Source organism: Strix uralensis, chromosome 20 (assembly GCF_047716275.1).
Source record: "Strix uralensis isolate ZFMK-TIS-50842 chromosome 20, bStrUra1, whole genome shotgun sequence".
NCBI classification, from domain to species: Eukaryota; Metazoa; Chordata; class Aves; order Strigiformes; family Strigidae; genus Strix; species Strix uralensis.
In genome coordinates, this window is record NC_133991.1 from 7,270,617 (window position 1) to 7,286,193 (window position 15,577).

Here is a 15,577-nt window from a genome sequence, read left to right on the forward strand (position 1 = left end):
AATCCCAGCTGGGTTTTGTTAAGAGCCAGGAGCCTCCTTCCCTAGTCCCAGTGTTGTCCAAAGAGTGGATTTGCCTCCCGGTGCGCAATAGGTCAATAATCACACACTCAGGACAGGTATTTATTTTAGGGTTGCTCAAGCCTGGGTGCTTGGCGGTTTCCCACCAATCAAACACACCAGTGGGACTTTATTTATAGTAATTTTCCAAGTCCATCCTCTCTAGGATGATTGGTTAGTAATTTACATATAATACTTCTGATACTTCTGCGCATGCTCAGGGGAAGGGTCTTCACCTGGGCAAGGGTCTCCTTGATCTATAGGTGTGATTTTTAGGATTATAAGGAGGGTAGTTCAGTGAAGGATACATGGCCCTTGAGTTTGCTTGCCAAGTTGGTGATGAACCCTCTTCAAGGTCTAATTGCTCCAGGCTGTCCTTGCTTAAAGGTGACTATCGACTTGTTCTGATTGGGGATGCCTTTGGCTTGAACATAAAGAACATCTTTCTTGACCTAAGCGTAATATTGCAATGTTGTTCTAAAAGTTTTAACCTTCAACACCAGGAGGCTGGCTGGATGACAAGCAACTTTAAAAAAAACCCAACAAAATAAACCAAAAAAAACACTTTTACATGTGAAACGCTGAACTGCCTCAAGGGAGGGGTTTGCCCCGGTAGCAGGAGGCTCCTCAGGTGCGGAGGCGAAATGCTTTTCAACCTTTACGGGTAATGGCGGCAGCATCCCCGTCCCTAAATACCGACCCGGGAGCTCCGCAATCCTGGAACACCCACGCGTGGGGGCGGGCGGGGCGTGGGGCGAAGGGCCCGGAAACACTTCCCCGAGCCCGCAGCTCTTCTGGGTCAAAGCCCTGCGGGTCCGCCGGTGCTTCCCCTGCTGCTGCCGGAGCATGGGGCTGGTTCTCCTGGCCTGCTGCTGGGTGCTGGGCAGCACCCACGCCCTGCGGGGTGAGCTGCTGCTTTTTGCCGGTCCTTCTGCCTTGGCTTGTTGCAGGGAGGCCTTAAAAATCACTCGGTTTTTCCCTGCATAGGTTCCCTTTCTTCTAATTGCAGCAAACCGTTAATTTAAAGGAGCTGCCTTACTGATTTCACCTGACTGGAGCCCTTCTTTTCCCAAGAGAGACACTGAAAATGGGACTTTTTAAAATATTTAAAGCTTGTTATCAGAAAAATGCAGACCTATACAAATGCTAATCATAGTCGCTGACTATGTTGCACCCTACCTCCGGTACATAAAATTACTTTCTGGCAAATAATGCACGCTGTTCTGTGCGGTCGTGTTTAAAACTGAAAGTTCTCATACTGAATTGCTTCACTTTTAGCATTTGGAAAGGATGAAAGTATGGTGCAGCTGGCTGGTGGGACGTTTCAGATGGGATTCAGTTCCCCGGAGAAGAGGAATGAAGAGGGGCCCGTCAGGGAGGTGACGGTGAAGCCCTTTGCTGTCGACAAATACCCCGTCACAAACAGGGATTTCAGGTAAGAGCGAAGGTTTGGGCCCCCTTGACCCGTGGGGTCTCGGTAGCTTGGGCAGGCACAGGGAGGACGGGGGTGTTGGTGCCGGGTATTTGGGGCTGGTTCTGAGTCTGAAAGCCAATGCTTGGATGTGCCCAGGACGTTCATTAGAAAAAAATATGTCTGTCAGTAATAAACCACCACTACGGGTGCAAGTTGAAGCATCTTACCAGTGTAGCTTGCAGACATGCTTCCCCCTCCCCGCCTTTTCTTCCCCCTCCCCGCCTTTTCTTCCCCCTCCCCGCCTTTTCTTCCCCCTCCCCTCCTTTTCTTCTCTTTTCCATGCAAACAGGCTTTTTTGTGTGTGTGTGTCTTTTTCTTACTAATAGGGCTCTACTACTTCAGATTTCAGGTTCCTATAGGTTGGATTTCCATTTGTAAACCCCAGGCCACTCCATGTATTTTATAGAAGCCCTTGTACAGGTGCTAATAAATGCACTGGGGGAAATGGAAATGCCTTTATTTGCCTGGTTGAGCCCTAGTAGGTTAAAAAGAGCCAACACTTCCACACAGCAGTAACTGCCGAGAAACACCCAGTAATGGGAAGTTAGGCAATTGGAAAACAACTGGGACAGAAGCAGGGTGAGATTATTCAGCAGTATGTGACATTCTTTTGCATTTTGGGGACATTTAACTAACAGCAGCCATAGGTTTTAGTGGCTTTTAAGGGACTTTTGATCTGTGCAATTTTTCATGTTATGGAAGACCAGAGTGCAGGGTGAGTTTACCTGCATAGGTGACATAAAAACTATCAGATCTGTGTACAGATGCAAACAGGACTGTTTTATCTGTTAAATCTGTATCAAACCAACTGGAGCTGTGTCAGGGAGGAGCTGGGACTCTCTGCAGATGTAGGGTGTCTGTAGGTCGTGTACATTTTGCCTTGCTCTGAACTTGTTGTGTGTGCAGATTGCTGTATGTGGTGGTGAAACTCTTGAAGAACTCTTAACCAGATGCCTGAGCATGTTGTATTTATGCCAGGGAGTTTGTTAGAGAAAAGAAATACAAAACAGAAGCAGAAGCATTTGGCTGGAGCTTTGTCTTTGAGGATTTCGTATCTGAAGAGCTGAAAAAAAAAGTCACCCAAAAACTGGAGGTAAATTTAAATCCCATGGTGATGAGTTTCAGTGATGATGATGGAGATGGTATTTGTGATCACATCCCTGTCTGACCTCTCTGTTTTAAGTGAAGAAAAAAAAAAAAAAAAAAAAAAAAAAAAAAACAAAACAAAACAGGAGGGGAGATCCTTGCTGATATTGCTTTTCCACTGAGTAGCAGTTACCTCTCAGCATAGAGCCTGGCCATTCTCAGTGTTTTTTCTTTAGTCTGGGGTTGTTTTGCTTTTGAAACTAACAGCAGGGTTGAGCCTGGGTTGATTTACATCCTCTCCAGACACTATCAGAATGGACTCATGGAATGCTCCAGTGAGCTGGGAGAGAGCAAAGCGCATTTCAAAGTACTTTATTAATCAAACCTTAAAATAGAAAAACTGAACAGCATGGATCTCTTGATCTATTTTCACTTTTAAAAGCAGACGCCTCTACTCTGTTGGAAAGCACTATCAAAATGCCTACAATAACCCAGCTCAAACTACAGCATTTCACCATTTCCAGACTAACGAGCGCTCTTCTTTATGCACACTGCTGTAGGATGGTGTCGGGTGGGTGTCGCCAGTTCAGCTTTAATCTGGTGTCGCTTCTTTTCCCAGTCTGCCCCTTGGTGGCTGCCCATCGAGAAGGCTTTTTGGCGACAGGTGAGTAAAAATCAGGTGCGGCGAGTCCTCTGTGTGCTGGGAGCGTGCATGTGTCGGTGTGGGCTGAACCTTATTGACTGAAAATAGGGAAAAAAAATAGCACTTCTGGTTGCTGCACGTTCCCTGCCTTGGCCTGTTCAGTCCTTTTTTCCCTTTTTAATTGAAAAGTTTATAAAATCAATTAAAATCTGCTTGATGCAATTCCTCCCAGCCCTCAGGTCCTGGCTCCAGCATAAAGGACAGGCTGGATTACCCGGTGCTGCACGTGAGCTGGAATGACGCGCGGGCGTTCTGTGCCTGGAAAGGGAAGAGGCTCCTGGCAGAGGAGGAGTGGGAATTTGCTGCCAGGGGAGGACTGGAGCGTATGTACCATGAGCTCTGACCTTTTGCCAAACCAAGGCACTGAGTAACGTTAGTTCTACCAGATCTAAATCTCCATCCAGGGATGTTTTCAGAGGTTAATCTGGGGAGCTTGAACCACCTTTTTTGGCCTAGGAGCCAAATTAATAATAACAACATAGGAAGAAGTGGCTTATCTATGGTCTCAACGTACCTTCCTAAACAAAGCACTTCTGCTAGCTAAAAATACCATTTCTTGGGTTTGGGGCAAGGAGTGATCCACCTGCCCTCACCCATTGATGGTGGCATAAAGCAGTCACTGGGATCACTGGGGGGACCATGGGACTCTCTGGCACAAGTGATGGTTTGTAAATGGGAAGCTGTTGCTGATTCCTGTCTCTCCTCGCCTCCTTGGCAGAGTCTGCAGGGATTAGACTGACTAGTCCTGTTCATATAACCCCTCTCGGTGTCCTGAGCTGAGCAGAAAAGGATGATCATAAAAGCTTGGTTAAAAATAGGCAAATGGAGAGGCTGGACTGACACAGGGGTGATGAGTGTCTCTTCCTCTCTGGCAGAAAGGGTGTATCCCTGGGGAAACAAGTTTCAGCCGAACCGTACGAATCTGTGGCAGGTAAGATCCTAAAAATCATCCCATCTACACGGAGCTCTTCTGAGGGTGGTGTTTGACTCGACCGCAGAGTGTGCGTGGTTGCCTGAGCAGGCTGTGTGGTCCTGGGAAGCAACGCAGATGTACCTGCAGGGTATGAAATTCAGCTCCGGGTGGGTTATCCAAAATATCCTCAGAGGGAGCAGACTCAGCCTAGCTTCCCTGGGAAACTGGGCTTTCAGTGCTTCCAAAAAGTCATACATAAGTTCGTCTGAAAAGGAGGTTGTCTTGGGAGAACTTTAGATGGTTGATCTCCTCTCGCAGCCAGAAATGCTGCGTAAAGTTAAATTTACAAGAGGGAGTTATTTCCGTTATTTAAGTGTAACGTGGTCCTGTGAAGAGCAGGACTTTGTGTTGTCTCCATGGTGGGTCTTTGCTCAGAGTGACCTTTCTTCCCACAGGGCGATTTCCCAAGGGTTGACACGGCTGAAGATGGTTATCACGGCGTCTCGCCGGTGGCAGCGTTCCCTCCTCAGAACAACTACGGTATGGAGTGAGCATCCCCACCCTGGTTTTGGGGATGGCATCTGCTTCCTAAATTAACACTAATTATAAAATCCGGCAGTTGTGGCAGACTTTCAGATATGATGTGGGATGACATCAGCATCTTGACAGAATAACTGGGCCCAGCAAAAAGCATTGATGGTTGTTACTGAAGTTGGCCAATGTGCACCTGGTGCTCTTCAATGCATCAAACCAGCCCCTGCTTTTAATTAGAAGTTAGTTATTTTGCACTTCAGTGTGATTTACCTGAAAATCCTGAGCACATGGTTTTGAGAGCGGCAGATGCCATGCCCTCATGCAGATGGGAAACAACAGGATGCTTTAAAGGTCCAGTTGTAAACTGGGGCCAGTTTGAAATACAGTAAAGAGTTCCTGGTTCCCAGTCTCACCATTAAACCACGCTCTTGCAGTGACGCTTTGAATGTTGCACCCCCCTCCCATACACCAAAGTGCTTCTGCAGTCCTTGCACATGTGCTCTCCTAATCCTGATGCAAAACCATCCGTGTGTCAGGGCTCTATGACCTGCTGGGAAACACCTGGGAGTGGACCGCGTCCGAGTACCTGACCCCGGGGCTGTCATCGAGGCAGCGCGCTCAGAACATGCAGGTCCTGAGAGGTGCCTCGTGGATCGACACTGCAGATGGGTCTGCAAACCACAAAGCTCGTGTTACTACCAGGTAGGTCTGGGCAATGCCCAGGCGCTGTTTTGCAACGATTTCTCCTAGCTTGGTTGTAGAAGGAGCAGGTTTTATTGTAAAAGACATTTGTCTCTTCCTACTCAGTTTTTCTGAGAAGCAGTTAGGAAAACATATTGCAAATACTGGTAAAAATTTTACCGCTATAAATACATTCTTAATTGCTTCTCAAACCCTGTGTATTTTCCATCAAGTGTTTAGAATTAAATGCTTTTCTTGAAGTTACTCAAGGGCAGTGGAAGATGTTTCTAGTCTGTTACAAAGGATCACATTAAATGATACAAGTGTTAATTAGGAAGGATCCCTAATTTTGGGTCTTTTTTTTTTTTTTTTTTTCCCCCCCGCATGAGAATGGGGAACACACCAGACTCTGCCTCTGACAACCTCAGCTTCCGCTGCGCTGCCGACGTTCTGCCTGTCCTGGCTGAGAAGAGCCGGACCAAACCTGAGCTCTGAGGAGGTCACTCGGGAAGACCTGAAGGCATTTTCTCCTGTGGAGATGAACAGTAACCCCCAGCAGTCACTTTTGTTAAACTCAGACAGTTTTAAAAATTAAATACTTTCAGCTAAAACTCCTTTCTGTGCTGAGATGTCTGGGCATGAGCAGTGACTGGGAATGGCAGGCAGGGGGGTTTGTCTTTAATGTCCTTTTGGTGTGGTAGGTATTCCTGCCCTCCTTCTGGTGTCCATTTGAAATAAGCAGAGATGTGCATGTGTGTGGGACCAGGCCAGAGCTGCTCTGACCTCCAGCCCCAGCCAGAGCGAGCAAACACCAGCAGCCCCGCCCATGACCACCGGCATGGGGCTGCCATGAGGGGCGGCTGCTGGTGGGGAGCGATGGGGCACGTTCCTGGAAGGGGGACTTGCACGTCTGTCCCCATCTCCTTGGGAAGTCCCAGCTTCGTACCATCTGCTGAGCCTTCTCTGAAGTAAAACAAGGCACCTTTATTGACCCTTGAGCACTGGCAAAATGATGAGTGTGCTCATTTCTAAGTGCATAGATAACACAACCCAGTAACCCACCTCTCCCAGGTTATAACCAGCATAAAGACTACAAAACAGCTGTGCACAAGCTCTGCCACCAAACTGGATGGGACCAGCAGCCCTGAGCACATGGGTGGGTGACACCACCCCCTCTGGGCCCTGCTCACCCTCCTCCACCTGCAACTCCCCCAAAAGGGTCCCACTCCAGTGTCAGGTGAGCCATCCAGAGGCAGCTTCTCCAAACCCATCCCTTACAGAACGACATAGCCCAGGGAAGAATCATAGCCATCTGCTGGATTTGCATTTGCACCTGACCTGAGGCCACCCGTATCTCTGAGAAAAAGCAAAAAAAAAAAAATCACCAGTTGGTTTTCAAAGATTTTACTTGCCTTAATTCTGAGCAAGCTCATCGGTTTACGCAGCAGCAATCAAAACAGCCCTTCCTCGGCTGCCAGGGTCAGCAAAATGGCCTTGCAGGTGTTCTCGAAGAGGGCAGCTCTGTTCTGTGCCTCCCCCTTCTTCACCCAGTGCCGGTAGGTCCTGAAGGCGCAGGCGTCGATCAGCTTGCGGATGGGCTTCAGGGCGTATGGGTCCCGCACCACCAGCTCCCTGGTGACTGACTTGACCAGCCGGTACTGGTAGTAAATACGGACCGATGCCAGGACGGTCAGGCAGATCACCTGCAGCACGGGGGAAACGGGCTGGAATTAATTCATGGCCAGTCCTACAAAGGACTGGATCGGCCCCAGTGCATCCCACATGGCTGCTGTGTGGAGTCGGGAGAGAGCCCAGCTCTTGGCACAGGTATTGAGTCCCATGTAGACAGTACAGGCTTTTTCAAAGTGCCCCTAACATCAAAACTGCAGGTCAAGCCTAAAATGTGTCACCTAATACTGCTGCGGGTACCTCTGAGCTGCCCTAATGGCTGGCTACAAGGAAAGGAAAGGTTTGCTGTGTTTTATCAACTTCCGCATCATTTGATGCGCCCATGTGGTGTCAGGCTAATGGACCTCCCCTTAGAAGTGATTTTTTTTTTTTAATGATTTGCAGGGAAGGCAGGCTTTTCTTATTGAATCATCTTCTGTGGAAAAGCCCTTAGGAAGTACCAGAAAGTAAGCAAAATAGTGCTTGGAGAAGGGTCTCCACCCAGGCTGCCGCATCCTGCCGAAGCCCAGGTCCACCAGCCTTCTTGAACTCTCAGTTTCTCCTGGCTCAGCTGGGAAGCCCAGCCCACTGCTCCTGCAGCTCCCAGCCTCCAGGTTGGGGCGCTGAGTCACCCCCATACCCAACCTCACCTTGAATTTCCGGAAGGGGCTGAAGTGCCGGACCTCCTCCACGTCGTACTGCTGGAAGAAGGGGTGGGCCAGCGCCTCGCCGGCCGTGTACCGCTGCTGCGGGTCCACCACCAGGAACCGGGAGATCTGCAGGAGGGCACATGATCGACCTGGGGTATCCTTGATGTCTGCAAACCCACCCCTGCCCCCCCTACCCCAGGTTTTCCCATCCTCAAGCACTTACCAGGTCCTTGACAGTGTCCGAGCAGTCATCCCACTCTGGGGAGCTGAACTGGTAGTCCCCGTTCATGATCATCCGCAGCATCAGCATCTGCTTGCGGTGCCAGAAGGGAGGCGAGCCGGCCAGCAAGGTGTACATGATCACCCCGGTGCTCCACCTGCAGGCACCCAGCCGGACCCTCCAGCCCCCAGCAGCACCCTGGGGGCACCCGGCCAGACCCACGCCCCAAGGATGGCTCAGTGCCTCCCCCCAACCAGGACATGCTGGGCTACATGTGGCTTTGCCTCCCTGGAAAACCAGGAGGAATCTGCCCTGCGTGGTGTCTGATGAGGAGACACTGAGCTTGCTGCTGGGGCTTGTTAGCCCTGATGGGGAATAAGGAGCAGGGGCTGCCCTGCTGCTGCTGGGGGGGGGGGTTGGGGTTTTTGGGTTGAGCTGATGTGGAGCTGCTCCCCTGGATGCTGCAGGAGGAAGCTGTGAGTTGGAGATATTTGCCTTTCTTGGTTTTTCTTGGGTTTCTTTAGGGGAGGGAGATGGTGGGACACAGTGGGCCAGCAAGGCTGGATGCTCTGGGCTGTCTCAGCTAAGGCTGTGGCATGCAAAGTGTCCTGGCATAGGAGTTAACAGAGGTATATTTAAACTGAAAAGGTGCTGAAATGCTCTGGTGTGTTTCCAGTTGTTGGTCACAGCTCTGACCGCTGCAGATCTGAGCCTGAAGCCACCAGAGATGGTGGCAAAGTCCCTGCAGGGGACTTTCCTGAGCTGGCTGCTCTCTCAGGGGCTGCCTTGGGTTCACGTCTTGCTTTCCCTCCTCCCTGACAGGGCAAAGAAGGGAGATGGGCTCGTCCCCAGGCTTCTTCTCCCCCAGCTCTGTGCCAGAGCCCCCTGGTCACCCAGACAGCCCCTTGCAGCCCCAGAGCTTGTCTTTCAGTGCACCATTTAATTCTTTCTAAACACTCAAAACAAGTCCCCATCTGCACAACTCTCACTGTGCCTCAAACCACACGCGTTCTGGGAGCAGCCCGAGGGGTGAGGCGGGAAGGCGGGTGTCTCACTCACATATCAACCTCCTTCCCGTAGCCTTGGTGCTCGTCATCCATGGAGCACTGCAGGATCTCGGGGGCCAGGTAGCCAGGCGTGCCGCAGATCTCTGTGAAGACAGGGCAGAGCATCCCCCTGAGCCACCCAGGAGGGTTTGTGCCATCCCCACCCACCCCTGAGCCGTCCGTGAAGGGGGCCTGGATCCCAGGTGGGATTTTTGAAGGGATGGTGCTCACAGGGAGGAACTGCAACTCATATGCATCTTGCTGGTGGCTTTTCTTGGTGAATTATAGTGGCTAAAAAGTGAGTGGAGAGAGCGATGGGGATGCCTGTTGCTGGATATGTGGCTCTCTGCAAGGCAGGAGTTAGAATAAAACCTTAATGTTGGGCAGTAAATGGATGGGGTAATGAGGATCAACTGGAAGAAAAAAGAAGTGGAAAGAATAGAATGGTTTTCCTAAGGGGCAGCAATTTCTTCATGGCAAGCAGTGCGGTGTGGAGGCTGTGCACAAGCAGAGCTGGGCTCATGTGCAAGCAGGAGGACACCCCAAGCCGACAGGCACCAGTTTGCACCCACAGCAGCGACACTGGCCCCAAGGAGCCAACGGGGCTGGAGAGACTCCACTGACTTGCTGTGGACACTGCACCAATGGGGTGGCCATGGGCCAGCCCGGCAACACCCCCACCTCAGCATCTTCCTACCTTTGAGCTTCTCATTCTCGTGCAGCTGGCAGGAGAAGCCAAAGTCTGTCAGCTTAATGTTCATGTTGTCATCCAGGAGGATGTTCTCTGGCTTCAGGTCCCGGTGGACGATGTTGATGGAGTGGAGGTACTGGATCACTTCCAGCAGCGCACGCATGATCTTCCTGGGGATGGGTGACAGCATCTCTCCTAGCCCAAACACCCACCAGCACCGTGCTCCCGGGGATGGGGACAAGGATGGGGCCCACGCAGCTCAGCCCCTACGTCTGAGCACAGGGGCACAGCCCAGGGTGCTTTTTGCCCGTGGGTGCCGTGCCGGCTGCATGGTTGTCCTCTGAACCCATGCTCTGCTTTTGCAGCATGATTTTCAGCCATCTGCAGCTGGTCTTACCTGGTTTCCTTCTCGCTCAAGGTGACTTTCTCGGTGAGGTAGTCAAAGAGCTCCCCTCTCTTCATCCTGCACATGAGACAGAAAACAGAGGCAGGCAGCGGCTGAGCTGCGATGGCAAACTGGCCCCGAGCCCCTGCGGTGGATCACTTGGGAGTTTCTGTCACTTAACAGCCCAGGGCAGCCACTGCACAAAATGACAAGCCAGCTTGTTAATAAAAAGGGGTGAAAATGCCTCTGTCTTGCTGCAAAACATCAGGTGGAAGGAGGAAAATCTATCCCTGGAGAGGGCAGGTTTTGGATGGGACAGGGCTCTCCCGACGCCATCCCCCTCCGCTGACATCCATCGTGCTGCCTGGGCATCAGGAGTTGCGGCGTCACGCGCACCCTGGTCCCACCGGGCATATAAATAACCCGCAGGGATGCCTGACGGCTCCCACCAAAGGTTACGGGGAAACCTGAGCAGTGCTGAGCCGCTGACGGAAACACTGCGGGTGGTGAGGCTGCAATGAGCTCGCTCACAGCGATCAAGGCTCGTTTCTACCTTAAGCAAGAGCTGGTTGTCCCCCTGCTTTGCCCTGTTTGGACCATAAAAAGCTGGGGCAAGTGTTGGCTGGTGGCCACCTGCAGAGCGGGAATGGGCTTGGGGAGATGGTGACAGGCAAGCTGGTACTTACAGGTCAAACACCAAGAAGAAGAAGGTGCTGGATTCATAGCTGTCCTTCAGCTGGACTGCAATAAAACAGAGGGGCTGTGAGCACAGCGTATAGCATGTTCCTGTCCATTAATGGACTAAAAATTGCTTATCTAATTGCTAACTGAATTAATGAGTTGATCTTCACTAGTGTTTTGGTTGTGAGACAACCTGGGCAGCATGGGCACTGCTGGTGCGAGTGCCAACGTAGAGAAAACAATGCTATAAGCAGGTGCCCTGCATTGCGTTAGGAGGTCTGACCCTCCAGGGTTTTCACCCCAACCCCCCCCCCAGGGACACCTTGAAGAATAAATGGGGCACAAAATCCCCTTGCCCTGATGCTCAGAGCCTGACTTACTGATGTTGGGGTGGCCTGAGACTTTCCGGAGAATGTCGATCTCTTTAGTGGTGGCTTCTCGCAGTTCCTGCACCTCCTTAGGGGATATGTTACCTGCCGTGATGTCAATAATCTTCACTGCATACTCTTGCTGGGTGGTTTTGTGAATGCACCGACGGACGACGCTGCTCACCCCCCTGCCAGGGACAACACAGACAAGATGGGGGTTTCCATTACTCCCTGTCCAGCCTGACTTCGCAGCCGTGCCATCAGCACCTGGGCTGGTTGGTATTTTCACACATGAGCGGGTCTCACTCTGTGACCCTGTCTTGGTGGGACAGATTTTGAGCTGATGGAAAGTGCTGCTTCATGCTATTTTTAACCCCATGCTGTTATGGGACCCGTTCATATCAGATTCCCAGAGGACACTGTTGCTATCGAGTACTGGAGTCCATGAAACCGCAGTTTGCCAAAACCAAGCTTTACCTGCCCAAAACCTCCTTTGGCTCATATTTTTCATAAAACTCCTTGGATGAGTTCCAGTCTGGTAGGTCTTCTTCCTTGGTCATCTCTGGCTCCTGTCTGGCTGCACTTTAGGCTCGTCTGCCGGCGGAAAGGGGCTGCAAGGAGAGAAGAGCAAGGATGGGTGCTTGCTGCACCCAGGGCAGGAGCAGGGACCTGCCCCGTCCCCGATCGCCCCCAGAGGGGAAAACATTGAGCTGGAGAAGGGAGGAGGCAAAGGAGGATGATCCTGGACCACAGACCAAAGAGGGTATTTCACTGGTTGGAAAAGCAAAGCTTTGCACTCGGGATGCAGTGGAGATCCCACTGACAACAGGAGAAATCCCTCTGGATCCCCCATAGCCTGGCTGTCCCCAGGGGCAGAAGCAGCCTGGCTGGGGCCCAGGGTTTGGGAAGTGCTGCAGCACCTCAAAACTTCATCCCTTCCTGCAGAGCACCTGCACCCAGCTCGCAGGGCATCGTCCTCCTGCCCCTACCACGTGCTAAGGCTACACACACTTCTCCCAGTTCCTCCCACCTGGGAAAGCAATTTAACTAATTTTTTTGAGTCTCCTGCCAAGGCTGTGCAGGAGAGCCCGGGGAGAGCGCTGGCAGGGAAAGCACCAAAAGCGTGCAGTAGCAAGGTGGTGCTGGCACAGCAGGTACAAAGGTCCCCAGCAGCAACAGCAGCCTCCAGAAGTGTCACCCCATGCTGACAACACCCAAAGACCCCTGCAAAGCCCTGAAATCTGTCTTGCCTTTTTTTTTTTTTTTCTCCTTCTTTTTTTTCCTGATTATTTTTAAGATGACAAAGTTGTCCGGAATGGTTTGGCTGAGAACAAGGAGAGAAAAAAACTATGTTTAAACTGAATGGAAATGGAGTAGGAAGGGAAATTGCGTGGGAAGGGTCGGTGAAGTGGCGTGGGGAGCTCAGTGGGTCAGGGTGCAGGCCTGGAATCGGGTGTCTGGGGACAGCCAGCCCTGTGTGGGGTCAGCCAGGGCCAAGCCAGCCTGAGGACAGAGGGTGAGCGAGCTTCCTCGGCCACACACATGCATCTGCCAGCAGCCTCCAGAACTCCCAAAAGGCTTTTCTCCCATTTCTTTTTTCCTTTTTTTGGGTGTTTTGGTTTTGGGGTGTCTTTTTGGTATGTGCTGCCATTGCTGGAGGAGGAGCAGTATGACAATATTGTGATAGAGAGGGGAAAAATAATCAGTAGTCCCGATCCCTAATATTCGCCAGCATTTCCCTTTAAGCCCTGGGAACTGGATGTCCTCAGCTTGTTCCTGCACCTGGCATTGCTGAAACCCCAATTGTTTGGGTCCAGCTGGTCCACAAAAGTACACCGAGACCAAACAGTCAGTGTGGAAAGCAGCTCTTAGAAGCTTGGGCAGCAAAACTGTCACTTTGGGACAACAGTTTCTTGCTGGGGGAGGGATAGCAGGTGGGCAGGAGAGCCCCAGTACCAGGGGTTTTCCTTTGCCCTTCTCTCCAAGGTGGCAATAACTCTGCCAGGATGCTCCCAGGCAGGTTTGCATCTTTAAGTACATTTAAATCTTATTATCAAAGTGTATCTGTCCTGACCTGGTTATAAGGACTGATGCTGTGTTTTAGGTGTCTGTCTGTCTGTCGCTGCTGCTGGGAGGGATGTCTAATGAGGGCTGGAGCATTTCTAAACAGCTGTAAGTTTGATTTAATTTATAAAATTTTAGCTGTCGGAAATATTGTGAGCAATGCCAAACCAAGTCAGGGCTGAAATTATAAATGAGAGGCAGAAGAGGGAGCAGCGAAAAGAAGATATCCCCAAGGTGGTGGAGAACCAACAACTCTTGATTTTTTTGAAACTGAAATCAAAGTCCTGGGGGTTGGTGTTGTAGGGAAGGGCTGGGGAGCATCTGCAGAGCCCCGCCAGGAGAAGCCCGGGGTCTGTGTGCTGCCTCCTGGGAGGAAAGAGCCCAGGAGTTTGTTTGAAATATCCTGATTTTATGTAAGTAGCTGGTACAGAGCACTAACAGGATAAAGCGGTTTTATTATCAGAGCTGTACGAGCTCCATAGGACGGCGGGGGGGTGCGGGGGAGGGGGAAGGGGGTCGGGGGAGTTGGGGGGGGGAAGTTTCTGTCTTGAGGCAGAGATGGAGGAAAGCAAACGGAGCCGGCGCTGGACATCGCGTGTGCCCAGCCCGCTGCTGGGAAACAGGGGTTTAAAGGTTTGCCTTGCTAAATATTCAATAACATGCAAATATTTATGGAGATAAAACTGGAAAGCCCAAGCTAAAGTCAGTTTTTAGGCCAGCACGGCAGTGCTCCCCCCCCCCCCCCCCCCCCCCCGCCGCCCTCCCCAAACCCCCGCCGGGTCCCGGGTCCCGGCCCCGCAGCAGCAGCACCCCCGGCAAGACCCCCCCCACCTCTCGGGAGGGTGTTCCGGCACCGAAACCTCCCGCTTGGGCGAGCAAAAGCGAGGAAGGAGCCACCGCAGCTCCCGGGGAAGCAGCCCCGGCGTGCTTCGCGAATAAGAAATAAACAAAACAGAACAAAATCATGCTTAAAATAATGCTGAAAGCAAGCTTCCCGGCGGCGCTACAAACCCCCGCCGGCTCCGAAATCCGTAAAGCACCGTCTCCTGAAGGCAGTTTCTTCCCCGGCGGGTTGCGGCAGGGCCGGGCTGGCCGCCGGCCTCCCCTCGCTGCAGCACCGCGAACCCTCGGCGGGGCCCGGGGCGGGCTGGGCCGGGCCTGGGCGCGGGGGAGCGGCCGCTCGCTGGGGCTGCCCGGCCCCGCCGCTCCCGAGCCGAAAATAACCCGCCGAGCCGCTGGGCGGGCGGGCATGTAGGGCCGGGGCTGGAAGGGAGCGGTAATGCGGCTGTGGGTGATGGGGGAGAGCCCCAAACACCTCACCCCCCCTCGGGGAAGGCGGCTGCCGCGCTGGCCGCGGCGGGGAGCGGAAGAGCCGCGGAGGAGCGGGGACGCCCCCGCATCCCCCCCCCCGCGCTGCGCGGGGCCGGCTCGGTTCGATCCGGGTCCGAAGCGGCGATGCTGACTGTGGAGGGGCGGGGGGGGGCGGCCCTGGGCCCCCGCTGGGCCGCGTCCCTCCTCCTCCTCCTCCTCCCCCCGGCTTTCCTGCGTGGGTTGTTGCTTTGCAACCACTGCGAGTTGCAAATTGTTTTACCGGCCGCGTTGTGCTTCCCCCAAAGCCTCAGCGCATCGCCCTGCTCAGCGTTCATGGGCATGTCGGCTGCAAACTCTGCAGAACGGCTGTTTCTGGCCCAAATTGGTTTTATTTTTTTTTTCTCCAGGACGGTGAAACCCCTGGAGCCTTGATCAGCAGAAGCAAAGCTTCTCGTGTCACCAGGAAAGGTAGTTGTTACCTCATCCCCCCACGTCTGTGGCAACCCTTCCCCATTTTCAATACTGATTTTATCTTTTCACTTCCAGGAACTGGAGATTAGAGATGAAAGCTATTGGGAACGGGCAGAATACCCAACAGCACAAAAGCAGTTCAGGAAAACCAGGTCATGCTATGAAATTTAACAGGAATTGCACGTTTGGGTGTGAGGTTATCCCCCAGCACCCCCCCACCCGTGAACACACCTCCCCGGCACCCCCAAGCACTTGGCAGCACAGGTTTACAAGGCAGGAGGCTGCTCGCTCTGCAGGGCATGAGCTGGCTGCTCCCTCTGATGGAAAAGAGGAAGGTTTGCACTTGGCATCAGTAAATTTTAAATGGCGGGGTTTTTTTTATTTAATTCGTGTGGCAGCAGCAGGTTTGTCACTCACCTAACACAGGTGCGAGGAGGAAAAGGCCACACCACCCACAGGCAGCCGGGCCACCTCCTCCTGTTTCAGTCCACAACATCTATCACAAGATGGAGGAAGAAAAAAACCTACAGTCTTGGCTTGTGTTACCAGGAACTGCAAGTCTTATAGATTGTAT

At 52.3% G+C, this 15,577-nt stretch overlaps 2 protein-coding genes across 5 annotated transcripts; one reads left to right on the plus strand and one right to left on the minus strand.

Moving 5' to 3' along the window:
- Nucleotides 1-697: 697 nt before the first annotated feature.
- SUMF2 (sulfatase modifying factor 2) lies at nt 698-6,061 on the plus strand. 2 transcript variants are annotated; one of them, XM_074890314.1, is made up of 9 exons: nt 698-961; nt 1,336-1,492; nt 2,510-2,624; nt 3,237-3,281; nt 3,493-3,643; nt 4,196-4,251; nt 4,689-4,773; nt 5,304-5,469; nt 5,838-6,061. In XM_074890314.1, the coding sequence occupies exons 1-9, from the start codon at nt 904-906 to the stop codon at nt 5,941-5,943; spliced, it is 939 nt and encodes a 312-aa protein (XP_074746415.1). In that variant the 5' UTR covers nt 698-903; the 3' UTR covers nt 5,944-6,061. The 2 variants fall into 2 exon arrangements, with proteins under 2 accessions (XP_074746415.1, XP_074746414.1); XM_074890313.1 differs by lacking the exon at nt 698-961 and adding an exon at nt 981-1,241.
- PHKG1 (phosphorylase kinase catalytic subunit gamma 1) lies at nt 2,974-14,649 on the minus strand. Of its 3 annotated transcripts, none has more exons than XM_074890312.1 (11): nt 14,233-14,649; nt 11,635-11,768; nt 11,170-11,345; nt 10,795-10,849; nt 10,121-10,186; nt 9,730-9,893; nt 9,046-9,136; nt 7,990-8,143; nt 7,767-7,892; nt 6,861-7,151; nt 2,974-4,993 (listed from the first exon to the last, which is right to left on the minus strand). In XM_074890312.1, exons 2-10 carry the CDS (start codon nt 11,715-11,717, stop codon nt 6,900-6,902), a joined length of 1,167 nt encoding a protein of 388 aa, XP_074746413.1. In that variant the 5' UTR covers nt 11,718-11,768; nt 14,233-14,649; the 3' UTR covers nt 2,974-4,993; nt 6,861-6,899. The 3 variants fall into 3 exon arrangements, with proteins under 3 accessions (XP_074746413.1, XP_074746411.1, XP_074746412.1); XM_074890310.1 differs by having other exon boundaries at nt 2,974-4,990; nt 14,233-14,648; XM_074890311.1 differs by lacking the exon at nt 2,974-4,993 and adding an exon at nt 6,197-6,411.
- Nucleotides 14,650-15,577: the final 928 nt, after the last annotated feature.

What these genes read in the sequence shown, in the direction of transcription:
- PHKG1 (XM_074890312.1), bottom strand. Translation starts at nt 11,717, where the DNA reads ATGACCAAGGAAGAAGACCTACCAGACTGGAACTCATCCAAGGAGTTT. An exon ending in CCAAAGGAGGTTTTGGGCAG is followed by an intron (nt 11,346 to 11,634) that starts GTAAAGCTTGGT and finishes TGTCCCTGGCAG; the next exon opens with GGGGGTGAGCAGCGTCGTCC. An exon ending in CTCAGGCCACCCCAACATCA is followed by an intron (nt 10,850 to 11,169) that starts GTAAGTCAGGCT and finishes GTTTTATTGCAG; the next exon opens with TCCAGCTGAAGGACAGCTAT.
- SUMF2 (XM_074890314.1), top strand. Translation starts at nt 904, where the DNA reads ATGGGGCTGGTTCTCCTGGCCTGCTGCTGGGTGCTGGGCAGCACCCAC. An exon ending in AAGTCACCCAAAAACTGGAG is followed by an intron (nt 2,625 to 3,236) that starts GTAAATTTAAAT and finishes TTCTTTTCCCAG; the next exon opens with TCTGCCCCTTGGTGGCTGCC. An exon ending in TGCCAGGGGAGGACTGGAGC is followed by an intron (nt 3,644 to 4,195) that starts GTATGTACCATG and finishes CCTCTCTGGCAG; the next exon opens with AAAGGGTGTATCCCTGGGGA.